Here is a 21,968-nt window from a genome sequence, read left to right on the forward strand (position 1 = left end):
GCTTTGGGTTAAATGTTTGCTCAGTTATCAGAAAAGTTGACATCACCATTTAAACAGTGCATGATTGTTGCCATTTTGTTATTCTATATTTAGTTTTTTCCATTTTTTTAACTAACATTTTTTTTTTTTGTGGAGTATAATTGTGCCTTTCATCATTCCAGAGTAAAAGAACTAACTGTAGATCCAAGTGCTGCTGGCGATATCCGTCCTGTATTACATCATGGACCAAACCAGATTGATGACTTGGAGATGCAGTGGGGAGTAGGAAGTTCTCCTCAGAGGGATGACTTGAAACTGCTTTGTGAACAAAATGTGAGTGACTTACATTTATTTTTTTGTTTGTTTGATTTACAAAACATCCTTCATTTCTATGTTAAACAGTCATTGCACCTTGGTCCTTTCACCTCATTCATTTCACTTGTAACTTTTAATCTTGCTTTTTGGTAAATGCCATTTATATTTTTGGTACTTTATGTAGAATATGAAAGCTACAATGATGTTAAAAATATTGAAAATGAAGCGGGCCTGTTTTTCAAAGTGCAGGCAATATTATTTTCCAGGGGAAGTCCAGTAACAATAATAGAATGTTTACAGCCTTTGATAAAGATTCACTTACTGAAATCTGCATTAAGCTTTCATTTTACTGTACAATCACATTATAACATTTAGAAATTATACATGCGACAGACGGTTTATTCTACATTTTAAATTTTTATGTCATATGTCTTGCAAGACTCTTAAGAGGGATTTGGAAGGAGAAATTTAAAAAAAAAATCTGTTTGGGCACGGGGTGAGGATTAGAGGTGGAAAAATAGTTGTTGGTGCAAGGACCATCCATTAAATAAAATGAGGGTTTGCCGGTTTGTAAGGAGGATAGTCTCTCTTAAAGGCATTAATATGATCTACTTTAGTCTCTGTAAAGCATCTGGGGATTCAATGGACTCTGTGCAGACTATACTTTCCTTTGGTATAGTATGTACAGAGCCAGCTTCCTACAATCATCTCTTGGGTTACTATATAGGCCCAGTCCTAAAAGAGATTGGGTATTTGCGCCTGGTACTGTTTGCTTCTGCCGCTTCTGGGGAACAGATGGAACACTCCTAATCACTGATCTTCCGAAGCCAGTCATTAGGCTGTTACCATTGTTGGTGTCTCCATCTCCAGAGGCAGTGGTAATGTAAACATTTCCGGGACTGCACCTCTTGTCATGGGAGTTATTTTTGATGTTGTTTGTTATGCTATGCTGTATCAAGAGCTAGGCTGTTGATGTTGGGGGTGGAGAGAGAGAGTGTAAGGAGAGGCGAGTGGATGCTTGTCACCTTATTGAAAGTCTGCTTTGCCGTTCAAGGAACTGCTTCTGGCTACGTATTTGCTGGTCTCTATTAATTATGCTATTGTTTCACCTGTCATCAACAGATTAAAAGGTGCCACTGTTGTGTTTCCATTTTCCTTGGGTTTGCGGAGGGCGGTTTTAAAAATTAAGTTGAAGATGAGCAGTTTGACTAAGCTGTTGGTCAATATATCTGAGCAGGAGAGGATAAACTAAAGAGCTTGCAAGGCTGTAATAATTTAAGTTTACAATTAAGAACATATCCTTTAAATAATCTAGCAGAGTCCTTTTGACAATGACTTTAAACTGCTAATTGACAGTTAAGACTACTGATGAGTTTTCTGGATTGTAACATCTCTGTTAGGGTTTTTGAGTTCTGTATTAAATATTGTAAAGTTAATTGCTGCATCATGAAATATTCATTGACATTTTGTCTATAGATCTATTTCTACTTTACATTCAATACTGTATTTTGATTTTCCTAGGAAGAAGAGGTTTCTCCCCAGTTATTTACTTTTCACGAAGCTGTTTCACAAATGGTCGAAATGGAAGAACAAGTTGTGGAAGACCATAGGGCAGTCTTCCAGGTAAAGTATTCACTTTTGTTTTTACAAGAATTGAATTTCTTCATAATTTAAAATAATCCATAACAATCTCAGTTTGAGACACTAAGTCTTCATTGGGCTTGTGTATGGGACTTGTTTTCTTTTTACAAATCTCCTTAGCTTTCAAGAACTTCAGAACTTCCAGTTCTGATGGATACTTCTACTTCCAGATTCCTCACTTGGATAACAACCCCAGGTGTCGGACTGCATCTAGAAACTCCAAAGCAACAATGTTGCCAGTAAAGGGTGCTGGACTCAATCGGCACCGGAAGTGACATCAGGTGATACCACTGAGGCCATGTAGCACTCACCCCCGCTTACTGACGTCTGTTTCCTATTTTCTGCTCCGATGTTGATCTGGAGCTTCACATCTTAGGAAAAATTTACCTCATCAACCCTTTCTCTGATCTAAAAGTAGTACCAAAAATGTCTCCTCCAAAAGAGTCTGGATTAAGACCCTGTAGGGATTGTGAGGGACAAATGTCCATCAAGGATCCCCTCCACCTCCATGCCATCTGTGTGTGGTGTTTGAGGTCCGACCTTGAAGCCAAGACATGCTCGTCATGACTCCGTATGATCCCAAGGCCATTCAGGAGCGGGAGGACAAATTGTTTATGGCCCGAGCAAAAAATTACTGGTGGAGTCATAAACAGTCCTATTGTTCCCATTCTCCAGCATCGTTGTCTGGCAGGAAGAAGCATAGGAAAAACTTTAAAGGATGCCCTTTGATACAGTGAGAGATCACAAGGAAGGGGATTGGACACATCTCTGGAATGAGATGGGGCAATAAGGGAATTAATCTGTGCAGCAATGTAGCAGCTTTTTGCTGCGCCCTTGGACCCCAGGGAGCTGAGGCCCTTGATCTGGGTTTCTGCCAGAGGGTTCATTCTCGTCACCAGATGGAACCAATACCAATGACAGGCCAACACCTATGCCCACTTTGGGCTCGGGCACTTCGGCGCCATGACCAACCTCCCCATGGTACCTATTATCCCACAGATATCGACATGACTGTGGGTCAAATCCGACTGAACTTGTACCCGATTCCTATAGAGGCGCCATTGCCTGTCCTCGACTATGGCCCAGGGACTAGTTTACTCAACCCTATACGGAGAATTATTAGTACCAAGATTTACAAGAAGCAAGTGGACTTGACACCTCGCCCTAGACAGCTTTTATCCCACTCGGCCCCGCCACAGAAAAATCTCCTTCTCCAGTATTGGATCTTTCATAGATTCACATGCTTGAATCATCCCGTCGTCGAGGTGGGAGTCCCACAGTAACCTTAAATATTCATAGCAGTAAGTGTATTACACTGCGCCTCAGTGGCCTGTACAGGCACTGTTAGAGCCTATCCATGTTCTTTTATAAAAAATAAATAACCGAATCTTAACTACAATCAGGCAACAGCACCCTCTAGAACACTCCCAACCGAGGCTGTTTCTCTCAGATTTTCTACCACACATCATGTGACTGGAGTCTCCCTGAGTTCTGCTCAGCTTCTTTTTCTGCACCTATTTCACGTATCTTGGATTTCCAGTGGACAGGATGCGCCAACAAACTAAACAAGCATTTTCAATGCAACGGGTCTCGCATTTGTTCGAGTTAGAGCTATTAGCGTTGTAAAGCAAATAAAAGCACAGCGCGATTGCGCTATGTAAAATGCAGCGCGATGGCGCTGCATCGAAAATAAACAGATAAAGTAGTCCAGACTCCAGGCTGAAAACAACGAGCCTCGTATGTTTTTGGTACTTTACTGGTGCTGTGTAGGTAGGCTAAACACAGGAAAAGGCATGACGTATGCATGCCTTTCACAAATTAAAGCAAGCGGATTTTAAAAGGCAAGCCCACGAACCAATGTAAGTGACTGACGTGGCATGGGCGTGGTTTGAAGCCCAAAGAGAGATTACAGAATGGACGGAGCACTTTGTGCTCGCCCATAAAAAGGACTTTTCAGAAATTGTGAAAATTGTGGGAGAAAAAGACTTCATATTGATGACACCCACAAGAAGTGCATCTACTGGCTACATCCAGACCATAAGGTGAAAGATTGCAAGATTTGTCGCACCTTCAGTCTTAAAACCCTGAAAGACATAGAGGATAGACTTTTGTTCTGGCTACAAAATCAGAAGGCTATGGAATACCCTTCTCCTGAGAAGAGTGAGGCCTCATCACAGATTTCTCAGTCCCTAAAAAGGCCTAAAAGTAAAGAAAGACTTTCTGCAGAACCTCCAAAGAAAGTTTAAAAAAAATCTAAACACTTTTCTTTAGAAAAGCAAAAAGACACAGAAAGCTATGCCTCATCATTGTCATACACCCAGTTAAAAGCCTTAAAAAAGGTTCACTCAGAACCTACAACACCTTTTGGGGGGGGGGGAAAGCACCTCCAAAAAGTGCTTCTCTGTCTCTGTTACCGAGGAGAAAAAAGAAAAATACTCTTCAGACTCTGCCAAAAAAGGCTCGTCGACGACAATACTTTTGACGACCACGTCTACAGTAACTAAGACTATGATCACGTCGACGTTCATCACAGTAGTGTCCCCTATGATAGTCACGTCGTCACCACTATCGACGACTATCATAACAGCTAAAATCTATAAAAGGGCACCGTCGATGACTATTCAGCCATCAGATACGCACACATCGACGAGGAAATCGTCGACGCGAGACAAACCACCTAAGACTGCGTCGATACCAGACCTGTCGACGAGACCCTAATCGAAGACCCTGTCAATGAGGGATCCGTCGACGATGCAACCATCCACGACATGTCCATCGACGACAGACTCAGCGACGAGAGAAACGTCTACGGCCGATCCGACGATGACCACTTCAGGAATGTCAAGGTTTCTCCCTCTATCATTGATAACTGTAGGAAATAAAGCATCTCCAATCCTACAAATGCATACCTACCCAAGTAAGGTATTACTGTATCTTCCTCAACACCTATTAGAATACGGATCTTCTCAAGATGACAGAATGTTTGGAGTGGCCAACAGTCTGTCACAACTTAAAGTCAAATGTCAGTACCCGGATGACGGTGGGGATGATCAATATCAGGACAGCTATTATTCAGCAAAACTCCAACCAGATCCGTCGTATTCTGCATATGGTGACGCAGACACTGCTGTCCCTATGCCAACGTCATTAGTGACAGATCGCCAAAGCATGTTGCATGACTACTACAGAAGATTTCCACCCTTCATACCAGCAACTCCGATCACACAGCAGTATGACCTGCAAACGGGACTGCGGACCCCTATCGCTAGCCATCCAGGGACACCGCTCAGACCGGATACAAACATCCCTTTCGTACAGCCACCTCAGGATGACCCTCAATCCACAGATGAAGAAAGGGAAGAGGGAGAAATACCTGAAGCCACTCCTAGTGAGTGAGACAAACACCTGATTCCTATGCCATCACCACCATTTGCAGGACCAGTGGATTCATCCCCTGAGGACATAAGGGGATTCCACAATTTAATGCAAATAGCGGCTAAACGTTCCGAACTGCCCATTTTCTCTCTCTAGAAACTGATTGTTTCCTGTATGACTTTAAGGAACCATCAAAAAAGTCAATTAGACCCATATCTATAGTTGACTTTATATGGCAGGAAGGATTGAAAGCAATGAAAAACCCAGCTACAGTACTGTCCCAGATCCCACATTTGGAGAAAAAGTATAAAGCTCTGGAGGATTCTCCAGCTTGTTTAGTTGCGAACCGAAGCCGGATTTCGTGTTATATCATGCGGTGCCACACCGCTCGAAAAACCCTTCAACACCAATGTCATCCCTGCCAGATAGAGGAGGACGCGATCTGGACAACATATGAAAAAAGGTTGTCCGCCGTAGCAGCAATAACAGTCAAAGCTGCCAACTCGTTAGCCATTCTAGGCAGATATCATCGACAAACGTGGGCAGACATGTCCTCTTACATTGACTTCTTGCCCAAGGACGGTAAACTAGAGGAAAATAAAGTGTTGCAGGAGGGAGAGCAGATCGCAGCTGAAGTGATTGATTGCACGATCAATATCTCACTTGCACAGACAGGGTTGGCTGAAATCTACTTCTTTTAGGCCAGAGGTTCAAAGCAAAATACTTGACTTGGCATATGATGTGGAAAGCCTCTTCGGGAAGCATGTGGATAAGATGTTACAATCCATAAAGGCGGATATAGACACTGCCAAATCCCTAGGTACAAAAGACAGCCATTTCGAGGGGCTAGAAGCAGGGAAAGTTACTCCTTTTGTGGTGGTTTCCAAACATATAGACAAAAATACCAAACTGCTCAAACAGGTTTTAGACTGCAGTATGGACAACAACAACAAAAGCAGCAGCAATACAGACTATCATCCACAGCTGCCTGTAGACACATCACGAGGGGAAGAACCACTGCCCATGGCAGAGACACATGCAGAAAACAATGACCACACATTCATACCAGTTACCAGCCCCACCTGTGTTTCAAAGATTGGAGGCCGCATCACTTACCACGTCCTTCAGTGGTCAAGGATGACATCAGACAATTGGGTCCTAGATATAGTATCCAGGAACATACTCTAGAATTCATTCTGAAGCCTCCAAATACCCCTCCATCAGGACCACCACCTCCACGGCTAAAACAGCTCCTCAAGAAGTATATTCAATGATACGCAAAGGGGCAATAAAAATTGTTCCAATTCTGCACAGTAACCAGGGATTCTATTCCCACTTTTTTCTAGTAAAAAAGCCTTCGGCCTCCAGAATTTTTACCAAAGTGCTGGCCCTTTTAGCAGCTCACCTACGTCAGCTGGGGATACAAGTCTTTCCATATTTGGACGACTGTCTCATAAAGGCATCCACAAGAACTCAGGTGGTAAAGCACACATCCACTTGCCTCCAGTTGTTTAAAACTCTAGGCCTTAGCATCAAATATTGCAAATCACACTTCCATCCCACAAAGAAGCTGAATTTCTTAGGAGCGATACTGGATACTATCCCGAGCAAAGCATTTTCATCTCAAGAGAGACAGCAAAAGATTTCCAAAATGGCTCAAAAGCTATCAACAAAAACGTTTTTCAGTTCGGAATTACAAATCATTCATGGGAATGATTTCTTCATGTATTCCACTGATCCCAAATTACCGACTGCACATGCGACCTCTACAGGAGCAACTAGACACTCGATGGCTCCAACTGAATGGCTCCTTCGACGATCCAATTCAGATCACACCGGAAATTAAAACTACCATGTCTTGGAGGAAAAACAGACAAACTTATCCAAGGGCCTTTCTTTTCTTTAACAAATGCCGGAGTATATAATACCGACAAATATGTTGATCGAAGGTTGGGGTGCCCATGTTCAAAATCTACAGATAAGTGGCAACTGAACACAAAAGGACCAACAGCTTCACATAAACCAACTGGTGCTGAAAGCAATAGATCTGGCACTGAAGGCTTTCTTACCAAAAATACGAAACTCAAAAATTCTCATCAGAACGAACTATACCACAAGTATGTTTTACCTGAACAAACAGGGCAGCACAAAGTCCTTGGAGCTTTCACGTCAAGCTCAGAGCAGATGGGAATGGGCCATAGAAAATCAAATTTCTTTGAAAGCAGAACACTTGCCAGGAAAAGCCAACCTCCTAGCGGACTCTTTGAGAAGGACATCCATCCCATATCATGAGTGGGAACTCGACCAACCAGTTCTCAACCAACTCTTCCAAAAGTGGGGCAAGCCTAATCTGGATCTTTTTGCCACATTCGAGAACAAGAAATGCCCATATTACTCAAGCTGACAGCCCCAAAAAGGGTTGTGTGGAAATGCTTTTTTGATGAGGTGGTCAGGAATCTATGCCTACGCTTTCCCCCCCCCCATTCCCAGAGTGACCAGCAAAAGGAAAGCAGAGGTATGTCGTCTCCTCCTAGTGGCACCCAGGTGGCCCAGACAGGTCTGGTTCACAGAACTCCTTCTGTATTCGGAACCACCACATGTTCTACTCGGACAGATACCAGGCCTACTGACCATGCACCAGGGCCAAGTCAGGCATCCGGATCCTTCATCTCTACACTTATCTGCCTGGCTCCTTAATTCAATGAATACTCCATCTTGAACATTTCATCGGAATGTAAATTAATATTGGCCAAAGCCAGAGCAGACACCACCAGACCTATAAACCTAAATGGAAGTGTTTCTGTTTGTGGTGTGCTACGGAAAGAGTCCATCCTATGTCTTCAACCCTAGAACAAATACTTCCTGTTTATTACATTTAGAAAAAATCTGGGCTTTCTTACTACTCAGTACCAGTACATGTGGTGGCAATTTCAAGATTCCGCCGCTCTCTGCACACCTCCTCACTATACTCTGCCAGGATTGTAAAACAATTGCTCAAGGGCCTTTTTAGAGTATTTCCGCCGGTGCATAAACCTCCACGGTTTTGGTCTTTAAACATGGTGTTAGGACAACTCATGAAGCCTCCTTTCGAACCAATCCACAGGTCAGAGTTAAAATTCATCTCTTGGAAGGGATCGCTTTTTACTAGCTCTTACATCAGCAAAAAGAGTGAGTGACATACAAGCCTTCACCATCAAGGAACATTTTCTTCACTTAACTCCAAATGGTGTTATGCTTCAAACAAACCCTAAGTATATACCAAAGACACTTCCATCTAAATGAGCCAGTGCTCTTAAAAAGGTTTTTCCTAACCCACAGACGGTTGCGGAGAAAGCGCTGCATTCGCTAGATGTAAGGAAATGTTTAAAGTTTTATCTTTAAAAAACACAGAGCATTCGAAAATCGGATCAGCTATTCGTAGCATATGGCGATACAAGAAAAGGCTCTGCAATATCTAAGCAGGCCATTACCAGGTGGATCGGATTAGCTATACAATTTTGTCATGCCCTGGCAGGACAATCACTGCATAGTAAGGTTAAAGCCCACTCTACCAGAGCAAAAGCCACATCAGTAGCGCTCTTGGCTGGAGTAGCCCTGCAACACATGATTGCCTGGATTTTGCCCTACAGTGGCTGAATTTGGCCTCCACCTACCATGTGGCCCAAATAAACCACTTTGCCCTGCCCTATCTGGCATTTTGATGCAAGGCCTGCCTTTTCCAGGGTCTCAAGTATATTCCCAAGGCTGACCAGGTGATCCTCCCAGGTGGGGCTAAAGACAGATATTTCATCTAGATATGCTGCACAGAAGCTTTCCAGGCTTTGGAGAACTTTGGTCACCAGCCTTTGGAATATTGCAGGGGCATTCTTCAAATCAAAGGGCATCACTCTGAAGTGATAATGCAGTGTGGATAATCCAGTTTTTGGTTTGGCATCCTCAGACAACTTGATCTGCCAATATCCTGCAGCCAAATGAAATGTGCTTAGATACTTGGCAGAAGCCAGAGTGTCTTTTAGCTCATCTGCCCTAGGGATTGGATGAACAACAGTCCTGGTGATGGAACTGAGGCCTCTATAGTCAACACAGAACCTCATCTCTTTTTTTACCATTTTAAGAGTGAGGTTTGGGTGCTAAGACTACAGGGCTAGCCCAAGGGCTGTCTGAAGGCTCAATGACTGCCACGTCAAGCATATTTTGCACTTCTGCTTTGATGCATTCTCTGAAATGATCAGGCTGTCTATATGTTTTACTTTTTACAGGCAAACTATCACCTATTTCAACGGTGTGTTCACACCATATAGTTTGACCAGAGGTTAGGTGTAGGAAGTTGGCTCTGTATGTGCTATTTCAAAGTAAGGAATAGCATGCACAGAGTCCAAGGGTTCCCCTTAGAGGTAAAATAGTGGTAAAAATAGATAATACTAATGCTCTATTTTGTGGTAGTGTGGTCGAGCAGTAGGCTTATCCAAGGAGTAGTGTTAAGCATTTGTTGTACATACACATAGACAATAAATGAGGTACACACACTCAGAGACAAATCCAGCCAATAGGTTTTTATATAGAAAAATATCTTTTCTTAGTTTATTTTAAGAACCACAGGTTCAAATTCTACATGTAATATCTCATTCGAAAGGTATTGCAGGTAAGTACTTTAGGAACTTCAAATCATCAAAATTGCATGTATACTTTTCAAGTTATTCACAAATAGCTGTTTTAAAAGTGGACACTTAGTGCAATTTTCACAGTTCCTAGGGGAGGTAAGTATTTGTTAGGTTAACCAGGTAAGTAAGACACTTACAGGGCTTAGTTCTTGGTCCAAGGTAGCCCACCGTTGAGGGTTCAGAGCAACCCCAAAGTCACCACACCAGCAGCTCAGGGCCGGTCAGGTGCAGAGTTCAAAGTGGTGCCCAAAACACATAGGCTAGAATGGAGAGAAGGGGGTGCCCCGGTTCCGGTCTGCTTGCAGGTAAGTACCCGCGTCTTCGGAGGGCAGACCAGGGGGGTTTTGTAGGGCACCGGGGGGGACACAAGTCCACACAGAAATTTCACCCTCAGCGGCGCGGGGGCGGCCGGGTGCAGTGTAGAAACAAGCGTCGGGTTCGCAATGTTAGTCTATGAGAGATCTCGGGATCTCTTCAGCGCTGCAGGCAGGCAAGGGGGGGATTCCTCGGGGAAACCTCCACTTGGGCAAGGGAGAGGGACTCCTGGGGGTCACTTCTCCAGTGAAAGTCCGGTCCTTCAGGTCCTGGGGGCTGCGGGTGCAGGGTCTCTCCCAGGCGTCGGGACTTTAGGTTCAAAGAGTCTCGGTCAGGGGAAGCCTCGGGATTCCCTCTGCAGGCGGCGCTGTGGGGGCTCAGGGGGGACAGGTTTTGGTACTCACAGTATCAGAGTAGTCCTGGGGTCCCTCCTGAGGTGTTGGATCGCCACCAGCCGAGTCGGGGTCGCCGGGTGCAGTGTTGCAAGTCTCACGCTTCTTGCGGGGAGCTTGCAGGGTTCTTTAAAGTTGCTGGAAACAAAGTTGCAGCTTTTCTTGGAGCAGGTCCGCTGTCCTCGGGAGTTTCTTGTCTTTTCGAAGCAGGGGCAGTCCTCAGAGGATGTCGAGGTCGCTGGTCCCTTTGGAAGGCGTCGCTGGAGCAGGATCTTTGGAAGGCAGGAGACAGGCCGGTGAGTTTCTGGAGCCAAGGCAGTTGTCGTCTTCTGGTCTTCCGCTGCAGGGGTTTTCAGCTGGGCAGTCCTTCTTCTTGTAGTTGCAGGAATCTAATTTTCTAGGGTTCAGGGTAGTCCTTAAATACTAAATTTAAGGGCGTGTTTAGGTCTGGGGGGTTAGTAGCCAATGGCTACTAGCCCTGAGGGTGGGTACACCCTCTTTGTGCCTCCTCCCAAGGGGAGGGGGTCACATCCCTAATCCTATTGGGGGAATCCTCCATCTGCAAGATGGAGGATTTCTAAAAGTCAGAGTCACCTCAGCTCAGGACACCTTAGGGGCTGTCCTGACTGGCCAGTGACTCCTCCTTGTTGCTTTCTTTGTTCCCTCCAGCCTTGCCGCCAAAAGTGGGGGCCGTGGCCGGAGGGGGCGGGCAACTCCACTAAGCTGGAGTGCCCTGCTGGGCTGTGACAAAGGGGTGAGCCTTTGAGGCTCACCGCCAGGTGTCACAGCTCCTGCCTGGGGGAGGTGTTAGCATCTCCACCCAGTGCAGGCTTTGTTACTGGCCTCAGAGTGACAAAGGCACTCTCCCCATGGGGCCAGCAACATGTCTCTGGTGTGGCAGGCTGCTGGAACTAGTCAGCCTACACAGACAGTCGGTTAAGTTTCAGGGGGCACCTCTAAGGTGCCCTCTGTGGTGTATTTTACAATAAAATGAACACTGGCATCAGTGTGCATTTATTGTGCTGAGAAGTTTGATACCAAACTTCCCAGTTTTCAGTGTAGCCATTATGGTGCTGTGGAGTTCGTGTAAAACAGACTCCCAGACCATATACTCTTATGGCTACCCTGCACTTACAATGTCTAAGGTTTTGCTTAGACACTGTAGGGGCACAGTGCTCATGCACTGGTACCCTCACCTATGGTATAGTGCACCCTGCCTTAGGGCTGTAAGGCCTGCTAGAGGGGTGTCTTACCTATACTGCATAGGCAGTGAGAGGCTGGCATGGCACCCTGAGGGGAGTGCCATGTCGACTTACTCATTTTGTTCTCACCAGCACACACAGGCTTGTAAGCAGTGTGTCTGTGCTGAGTGAGGGGTCTCTAGGGTGGCATAATACATGCTACAGCCCTTAGAGACCTTCCCTGGCATCAGGGCCCTTGGTACCAGAGGTACCAGTTACAAGGGACTTATCTGGATGCCAGGGTGTGCCAATTGTGGAAACAATGGTACATTTTAGGTGAAAGAACACTGGTGCTGGGGCCTGGTTAGCAGGGTCCCAGCACACTTCTCAGTCAAGTCAGCATCAGTATCAGGCAAAAAGTGGGGGGTAACTGCAACAGGGAGCCATTTCTTTACACAAGCCCCCCCCAGCCCACAGGCCAGGAGACTCAGCCAACGCTGGAAGAGTCTTCCTAGTCTGTCAGGCGAGGAAGAGTAGAGGAAATGGCTGGTTTGTTGCAGGGCCTACTCTGCCTTACATCCTCCTGTTCAGGTCATTCCCTCTGGGGAACTGACCCACTTCCACAGTGATAGGACCTAGTCTGAACTGCCTCTTGTCTGTGCTTTTTATGTCTTCACCCATTCTCTCTATTTTGAGGTCAGAGGTATCCACCTCTGCTAATCTTATCTTAGCCAGGGTCACCCCTAGCTTACCCAAAGAGGTTACCCAGAGCTGGAGTAACCCCACCATGACCAACAGGGTCAGGGGGCCTAACTTGTTATTTGGCATGGGGTCAGACCACCAGGCCAAGGATAGTGCAGCCATAAAGGCCAACACCCAGCAGAGGTCACTGACAGCTGTCAGTGCCCAGAACCACACCTTTAGCTCTTCACCTACAAGGGAAGGGGCTAAGTTACAGGCTTCTTTGGGTTCAGGGTGCCTGTCTGCTGTATTAGAGTGGGGGGTCACCACATCTTGTAGTAAACACCCTTCTTCCACTCTTTCTTCTGTTAGCTGAGGAGCCACCCACTCAGGCTTAACAGTTGCCTGACTAGCCAGGACTTCTTGTGGGTCAGGTTGGACTTTATCAGAGCCATTTTTGGAGTTCTCCCCTACTGGAGCAGAATCTCCTTGGCTTGCTGGAACCTTGGCTAAAGGTTGTCCACCTTTCCTACTCTGTTTCCTTTTCTTTTTCTTCTGGGGCCTGCTTGCATTTACTGCAGAGGCAGGACTTCCAGAATCCTTGGGAGAGGACTGGCACTGAACCAGTTTCTCTCTTGGGCTCTGACTAACCTCTGGGTAGTCATTTCCAAGGAGACAATCAAGGGGGAGGTCTGTACTGACTACTACCCTTCTCCAGCTAAGAGTGCCACCCACTTCTATGGGCACTAAAGCCACAGGCCTCTTAGTGACCCTATCTAGGCTAACTCTTACCCTGGCAGTCTCACCTGGGATGTACTGGTTTGAGAGCACCAGCCTGTCATGCACAATAGTGTGACTGGCACAAGTGTCTCTCAGGGCAGTGGTTGGGATTCCATTCACCAGTAGGTGGTGGAAGTGTCTACTTCCCTCTGGAATCTCCAACTCACCTGTTGGGCCCTGTTTCCAGTTGAAGGCTAGGAAGACCTCCTCATCTGAGGAGTCATCTCCCATGGCTACACTGGTTACCCCAGGAATTTTGTTCTGGGGTTTGTTTTTGGGACAAGAAGTGTCCTTGGTGTGGTGCCCAGACTGTTTACAGTTGTGGCACCAGGCCTTAGTGGCATCCCAGTTCTTACCCTGGTAACCACCTTTGTTTTGGGTTGTGTCTTGGGGTCCACCCACCTGTTCTGGTTTTTGGGGGCCTATAGAGGACTCTTTTTCTTTGTTTCTAGTGTTACCCACTTTCTCCTGGGGAGTTTTTGTAACCCCTTTCTTTTGGTCACCCCCAGTGGAAGTTTTGGTTACCCTAGTCTTGACCCAGTGGTCTGCCTTCTTTCCCAATTCTTGGGGAGAAATTGGACCTAGGTCTACCAGATACTGATGCAACTTTTCATTGAAGCAGTTACTTAAAATGTGTTCTTTCATAAACAAATTATAAAGCCCAACATAGTCACACACTTCATTTCCAGTTAACCAACCATCCAGTGTTTTTACTGAGTAGTCTACAAAATCAACCCAGGTCTGGCTCGAGGATTTTTGAGCCCCCCTGAATCTAATTCTATACTCCTCAGTGGAGAATCCAAAGCCCTCAATCAGGGTACCCTTCATGAGGTCATAAGATTCTGCATCTTTTCCAGAGAGTGTGAGGAGTCTATCCCTACACTTTCCAGTGAACATTTCCCAAAGGAGAGCACCCCAGTGAGATCTGTTTACTTTTCTGGTTACCCAAGCCCTCTCAAAAGCTGTGAACCATTTGGTGATGTCATCACCATCTTCATATTTTGTTACAATCCCTTTGGGGATTTTTAGGATGTCAGGAGAATCTCTGACCCTATTTAAGTTGCTGCCACCATCGATGGGACCTAGGCCCATCTCTTTTCTTTCCCTTTCTATGGCTAGGAGCTGCTTTTCCAAAGCCAATCTTTTGACCATCCTGGCTAACAGGGGGTCATCTTCACTGGAGTTATCCTCAGTGATTTCAGAGGTGTTGGTCTCTCCTGTGAGGGAACCAGCATCTCTGACTATTATTTTTGGAGTCAGGGTTTGAGGGACCCTGTTCTCCCTAGATAGGACTGGTAGGGGGGAATTTTCCTCCAAGTCACTATCCTCTTCCTCTGAGTTGCTACCCTCAGAGGGGTTGGCCTTTTCAAACTCTGCCAAAAGCTCCTGGAGCTGTATTTTGGTAGGTTTGGGGCCCATTGTTATTTTCTTTATTTTACAGAGTGACCTTAGCTCCCTCATCTTAAGATGGAGGTAAGGTGTGGTGTCGAGTTCCACCACAGTCACATCTGTGCTAGACATTTTGCTTCTAAAAGTTGGAATACTTTTTAAGAATCTACAACTGGTTCTAGAATCTAATTCAAACTTTTACAAACTTTTAAACTCTAAAAGAAATGCTAAACAGGATCTAACACAAGGCCCTAGCAGGTCTTTTAAGAATTTAGAAAACTTTTCAAATTGCAAAAAAATCAATTTCTAATGACAATTTTGGAATTTGTCGTGTGATCAGGTATTGGCTGAGTAGTCCAGCAAATGCAAAGTCTTGTACCCCACCGCTGATCCACCAATGTAGGAAGTTGGCTCTGTATGTGCTATTTCAAAGTAAGGAATAGCATGCACAGAGTCCAAGGGTTCCCCTTAGAGGTAAAATAGTGGTAAAAATAGATAATACTAATGCTCTATTTTGTGGTAGTGTGGTCGAGCAGTAGGCTTATCCAAGGAGTAGTGTTAAGCATTTGTTGTACATACACATAGACAATAAATGAGGTACACACACTCAGAGACAAATCCAGCCAATAGGTTTTTATATAGAAAAATATCTTTTCTTAGTTTATTTTAAGAACCACAGGTTCAAATTCTACATGTAATATCTCATTCGAAAGGTATTGCAGGTAAGTACTTTAGGAACTTCAAATCATCAAAATTGCATGTATACTTTTCAAGTTATTCACAAATAGCTGTTTTAAAAGTGGACACTTAGTGCAATTTTCACAGTTCCTAGGGGAGGTAAGTATTTGTTAGGTTAACCAGGTAAGTAAGACACTTACAGGGCTTAGTTCTTGGTCCAAGGTAGCCCACCGTTGAGGGTTCAGAGCAACCCCAAAGTCACCACACCAGCAGCTCAGGGCCGGTCAGGTGCAGAGTTCAAAGTGGTGCCCAAAACACATAGGCTAGAATGGAGAGAAGGGGGTGCCCCGGTTCCGGTCTGCTTGCAGGTAAGTACCCGCGTCTTCGGAGGGCAGACCAGGGGGGTTTTGTAGGGCACCGGGGGGGACACAAGTCCACACAGAAATTTCACCCTCAGCGGCGCGGGGGCGGCCGGGTGCAGTGTAGAAACAAGCGTCGGGTTCGCAATGTTAGTCTATGAGAGATCTCGGGATCTCTTCAGCGCTGCAGGCAGGCAAGGGGGGGATTCCTCGGGGAAACCTCCACTTGGGCAAGGGAGAGGGACTCCTGGGGGTCACTTCTCCAGTGAAAGTCCGGTCCTTCAGGTCCTGGGGGCTGCGGGTGCAGGGTCTCTCCCAGGCGTCGGGACTTTAGGTTCAAAGAGTCGCGGTCAGGGGAAGCCTCGGGATTCCCTCTGCAGGCGGCGCTGTGGGGGCTCAGGGGGGACAGGTTTTGGTACTCACAGTATCAGAGTAGTCCTGGGGTCCCTCCTGAGGTGTTGGATCGCCACCAGCCGAGTCGGGGTCGCCGGGTGCAGTGTTGCAAGTCTCACGCTTCTTGCGGGGAGCTTGCAGGGTTCTTTAAAGTTGCTGGAAACAAAGTTGCAGCTTTTCTTGGAGCAGGTCCGCTGTCCTCGGGAGTTTCTTGTCTTTTCGAAGCAGGGGCAGTCCTCAGAGGATGTCGAGGTCGCTGGTCCCTTTGGAAGGCGTCGCTGGAGCAGGATCTTTGGAAGGCAGGAGACAGGCCGGTGAGTTTCTGGAGCCAAGGCAGTTGTCGTCTTCTGGTCTTCCGCTGCAGGGGTTTTCAGCTGGGCAGTCCTTCTTCTTGTAGTTGCAGGAATCTAATTTTCTAGGGTTCAGGGTAGTCCTTAAATACTAAATTTAAGGGCGTGTTTAGGTCTGGGGGGTTAGTAGCCAATGGCTACTAGCCCTGAGGGTGGGTACACCCTCTTTGTGCCTCCTCCCAAGGGGAGGGGGTCACATCCCTAATCCTATTGGGGGAATCCTCAATCTGCAAGATGGAGGATTTCTAAAAGTCAGAGTCACCTCAGCTCAGGACACCTTAGGGGCTGTCCTGACTGGCCAGTGACTCCTCCTTGTTGCTTTCTTTGTTCCCTCCAGCCTTGCCGCCAAAAGTGGGGGCCGTGGCCGGAGGGGGCGGGCAACTCCACTAAGCTGGAGTGCCCTGCTGGGCTGTGACAAAGGGGTGAGCCTTTGAGGCTCACCGCCAGGTGTCACAGCTCCTGCCTGGGGGAGGTGTTAGCATCTCCACCCAGTGCAGGCTTTGTTACTGGCCTCAGAGTGACAAAGGCACTCTCCCCATGGGGCCAGCAACATGTCTCTGGTGTGGCAGGCTGCTGGAACTAGTCAGCCTACACAGACAGTCGGTTAAGTTTCAGGGGGCACCTCTAAGGTGCCCTCTGTGGTGTATTTTACAATAAAATGAACACTGGCATCAGTGTGCATTTATTGTGCTGAGAAGTTTGATACCAAACTTCCCAGTTTTCAGTGTAGCCATTATGGTGCTGTGGAGTTCGTGTAAAACAGACTCCCAGACCATATACTCTTATGGCTACCCTGCACTTACAATGTCTAAGGTTTTGCTTAGACACTGTAGGGGCACAGTGCTCATGCACTGGTACCCTCACCTATGGTATAGTGCACCCTGCCTTAGGGCTGTAAGGCCTGCTAGAGGGGTGTCTTACCTATACTGCATAGGCAGTGAGAGGCTGGCATGGCACCCTGAGGGGAGTGCCATGTCGACTTACTCATTTTGTTCTCACCAGCACACACAGGCTTGTAAGCAGTGTGTCTGTGCTGAGTGAGGGGTCTCTAGGGTGGCATAATACATGCTACAGCCCTTAGAGACCTTCCCTGGCATCAGGGCCCTTGGTACCAGAGGTACCAGTTACAAGGGACTTATCTGGATGCCAGGGTGTGCCAATTGTGGAAACAATGGTACATTTTAGGTGAAAGAACACTGGTGCTGGGGCCTGGTTAGCAGGGTCCCAGCACACTTCTCAGTCAAGTCAGCATCAGTATCAGGCAAAAAGTGGGGGGTAACTGCAACAGGGAGCCATTTCTTTACATTAGGGAAAACAGTTGGTAAACAGTCAGTATAACCTTCTGGTCATGCCATTGCTTCTGCAGATCTTGGCTGGCCTGAAGATTTTTAAGTGGCCTCATCGTGTATTCACCCCTTCTGGATCTTAGGCCTAATACATAATCCACTATGTTTTGTTTGGGAGGCTTCAGAGGTTGTTCCCCGCCTTCCTTCACAAGGGCAAGTAAGCCCGTAAGTGGCTGTCCAAACAAAAGCTCAAAGGGGCTAACTTTAGCCATCTCCCTTTTGAGGAACCCTCCTTTGGCAAAGATGAGGCAAGGCAATAGGACATCCCATCTCCTTCTGAGTTTTTCTGAGAGTTCCATGTTCATGCCTTTTTTGTTTTGTTGAATGTCTCAACTAACCCATTTGTTTGTGGGTGACAAGGGTTGGTGAACTTATAGATTACACCACACTCCTTCCACATGGCTTTAAGGTAAGTAGCCCCAGGAGGGCTTTGGCCACTGCAGGAGCTATAGTGGTCCTAAGAGGAATGGCCTCTGGATACCTGGTGGCATGGTCCACTACTACCAGGATGAATCTATTACCAGAGGCTGTTGGAGGGTCCAGGGGGCCAACAATGTCCATCCCAATCCTCTCAAAGTGCATCTCAACTACAAGTAGTGGAATTAAGGGGGCGTTTGGGGTGCCACCTGTCTAGTCACTGGCTTGACAGGTGACATAGGAGCGACAAAACTCCTTGGTGTCTTCTGACATATGGGGCCAGTGAAAGTGGGGGACAAGCCTGTCCCATGTTTTGCTTTGCCCCAAGTGGCCTGCAAGAGGAATATCATGTGCTATAGTTAATAGGAACTCCCTAAAACTTCTGAGGGATAACCAGTTTCCTGGTCGCGCCAGGTTTAGGAACCCTTGTTTCTGAGTATAGGAAGCTGTTATCCCAGTACACCTTATGGGTGCCACTGATGTCCCCTGCCTCTTGTGCTGCAGCTTGCTGCCTGAAGCTCTCCAGTGTGGGACAGGTTTGCTGCTCCATACTGAGTTCTTCCCCTGTGGGCCCCCTACGCCCAAGAGCTCAGCTGTATCAGCTTGGAGCTTCTCTGGTGTAGGTTCCACCCAAGGAGTGGATTCCTCTCCCTCAGGAGTTAATTTCTCACTGGAGGCTGGGGCAGGGGGTACCCTTGTACCCTTTCTGCCCTTTTTTAGGGTATTCCTGGGCCATTGTTCCAGGCTCTAGGGTTCCTGTTTCTTTGCCTTTGCTCTGGTGAGGGCAAAGATATGTCCAGCATTGCTGCATGGGCCTCCATTTCCACCTCAGCCCAAGCTGAAGTCTCCAAGTCGTTACCTAGCAGACATTCTACAGGTATATCAGAGGACACTACAACCTTTTTAGGGCCAGTACACCCACCCCCTCACCCCAGCGGAAGTCAATAACTGCCATGGGGTGGCACAAAGTGTTACTGTGAGCATCAGTCACTTGGTACATGTGACCAAGTAGGTGTTGCTCAAGGGACACCAGTTTTTCAGTCTCCATAGTGACACTGGCACTTGTGTGTCCCCGTAGACCTCAGCCTCAACACCATTAATTAAGGGATGCTGCCTGTACTTACCCATATTAAGGGGACAGGCAGCTAGGGTGGCATGGTCCATGCCCCCATCAGAAACCAACACAGACTCAGTGGTTTCTCTTACTAGCCCAGAGCCCACTACATTCCCCAATGTGAGCCCAACTACACCTTTGGACTGATTACTACTATTATTATCACCACCACTACTGCTATTGCTAGGGGCACTTGGGGTAAGAGTGGTGTTAGTAGTGGGGGGGGGGCTTGGTGCCTTTCTTAGGACAAGAGCTGTAGGAAGTACTGTCTTTCTTGGCATGGTTACCCCCCATTTTCTGCCTGTTGTCAGTGTGATTGACTGTGTCTACTGGGTTCCTGCTAACCAGGACCCCAGTAGTTTTGCTCCCTCCTGTAAATTGTACCTTTTTCTCCCCACAGTTGGCATACTGGCGCCACCCCTCCCCCCCCCCAAGTGCAAGACATGCAATAAAGTGAAATAGAATGAGATAAAATAAAATGGAATACCAAAGAATTAGTCAAACAACTAAAGAGTGAACTAACGTGTGACTGAAAAAACGGAGAGAAAAAGTGATTAAGAAAACATGAATAGAGAATTATTTCTTTATATATCAAGAACCTGAGATGATCAATCATTTTCTTAAAAGATTATACAACATAAGACCATGTGTACTGTGAGGTTGATGATAATAAATTATCTTTTAAAATACCTGCAGAGAGAACCAATTATAATTTGTCAGACGAAAAACCTCTGCTAATATTGGACAGGAAGAATGCCCTTAGCTGCCATTTGAGGAGTATACCTCAAATCAAGGATGATATCATTTGTCTATAAAAAGGAGAAAAACAGAATACCAATGAGGCTACACTAGAATCAAATGATTGCAGGTATTGGAGAAGGACCAGGACAAAAAAGTATTTTTTTATAAAGGTTTAAATTACCTGTACATAATTTGGCAAATCTTAAGGTTAGGTGTCCATTTAAAATCATCGGATTGCCTGCATATGTTATTTTGTATAAAAGATCTCGAAACAAGGAGACAAAATGGGGAAAAGGTATAAACACGACTTGTCTATCGACTTTAAGTACTGGTAACTTCACCTAAAAGAATCATAGTGAAAAAAGGTCCAAAACTAAGTATATATTGAGGAGAAACCGCTTCTCCTTACATGGATATTCAATATAGCGACGCGTATTTCATAGTGAAACTGCCGGTCTAGCGAACTCCATTTTATTCACACAATCACGTTGAAAAAATTGCGTGAAAAATTAGACCGCGCACTGAGATATGGATACGTTCTACTATAGCGGCCGCCATGGTGGGAAAGGGGAATGCTATTGGAGTGCACAATTAACAGCACCGGAATAGTCCTAACGCATATTGACCGTATTCAACATTTATTCCATATTTCATGCCCATGTGTTGAATGCGTGTACGTAAAGTTTATAAATAAGGTCGGCGGTATCGCAGACTCTATGCTATTCTAATTGTCCTCTGATAAACCCTCATAATAGCTCACTCGTGTGTATGTTGTGAAGCAGCTACAGAATACAAAAGTGGCCACCTTCTTATAGAGAACTTGCTACGAAGGTCTGAGATACAACAATATAACAAGATTAGACCCAGCCAGGCCGAATGGCCAAGAAAAGATACAAATTTGAGACTGGGCCTATAGCATATAATTAGACATAATATATAAACACTACTTTAATGGCATGAACAAAAAAGAATACATTCTATCAAAAGGAGTGAAAACTATTCTAGAGTAGATACTTGCCAGGTCAAAAGAAAAATTCTGAGAGGACCATTGATAGAACATCCGGAATAGAGAATCTGCAGCTCACTTTTTAAGGTATAAGCTAACAAAGAACAACTGATCTATCTACCTGAAAATAGTCTTTCTTAGCTGGTAATATAGAGGGGCTTTTTCAAAGTAAATACAGATTATATTTAATAATTTATTTTGCAAGCGAAGTACCCGTACAATTAGCCAATAGTATTCTCCCATGGAATATATTCATTCAATCCTCCATTACATGTGTCCAGAGCAAAGATCCAATAAACCTCCAGTTTTTTTCTGATCTTACTCTCCTCTATTGCCCCTGGCTTCTTGATTTTTTTTCTAGAATAGTCCATGTCAAATCCTCTACCTTGCGGCCAAAATTTCTCCAATGCTGAACTAAGGGAGCTCCCTCCCTACCGTTATGTATATTAGACATATGTTCTAGCATTCTTATTCTGACTTCCCGTCCTGTCTCACCAACATACTCTAATATACAGGGACAACTAATCAAGTAGACACAATTGGCTGTTCTACAGTTTGTCCTGTCTAAAAGATTGTAGTTATTCTGGTTCCATTTCAAGGAATCTCCTACAATGGCTTCTTGGCAGACCTTACAGGTAACACACTTGTGGTTACCTTTTTATTGGTTGTTCTCCATTTATAGATTTCTGGCAGAAACTTCCACCTTAAGGCAAACGTGCTCTAATCAGTTTGTTAGAGAGATTATGATTTTTTCGAAAAGCAAAAAGGACGTTCCAGCAATGATAGAGTAGGATCACTATTAAGTATGCGCCAGTTGGACAGACTTATTTTTCTGATTCTTTCATTCAGATTGGA

At 45.7% G+C, this 21,968-nt stretch overlaps 1 protein-coding gene across 5 annotated transcripts in view; it reads left to right on the forward strand.

The window, feature by feature from the left end:
* The window catches only part of KIF2A (kinesin family member 2A), a 282,224-nt gene that overhangs the window by 210,111 nt on the left and 50,145 nt on the right, over positions 1–21,968 (forward strand). For all 5 annotated transcript variants that reach the window (XM_069222597.1, XM_069222588.1, XM_069222608.1 and 2 more), the window contains 2 exons: positions 162–312; positions 1,816–1,917. In XM_069222597.1, the coding sequence (XP_069078698.1) occupies positions 162–312; positions 1,816–1,917 (253 nt within the window). The remainder of the gene's footprint in view (positions 1–161; positions 313–1,815; positions 1,918–21,968) is intronic.

This window comes from Pleurodeles waltl, chromosome 1_1, assembly GCF_031143425.1.
Source record: "Pleurodeles waltl isolate 20211129_DDA chromosome 1_1, aPleWal1.hap1.20221129, whole genome shotgun sequence".
In the NCBI taxonomy this organism is placed as follows: Eukaryota; Metazoa; Chordata; class Amphibia; order Caudata; family Salamandridae; genus Pleurodeles; species Pleurodeles waltl.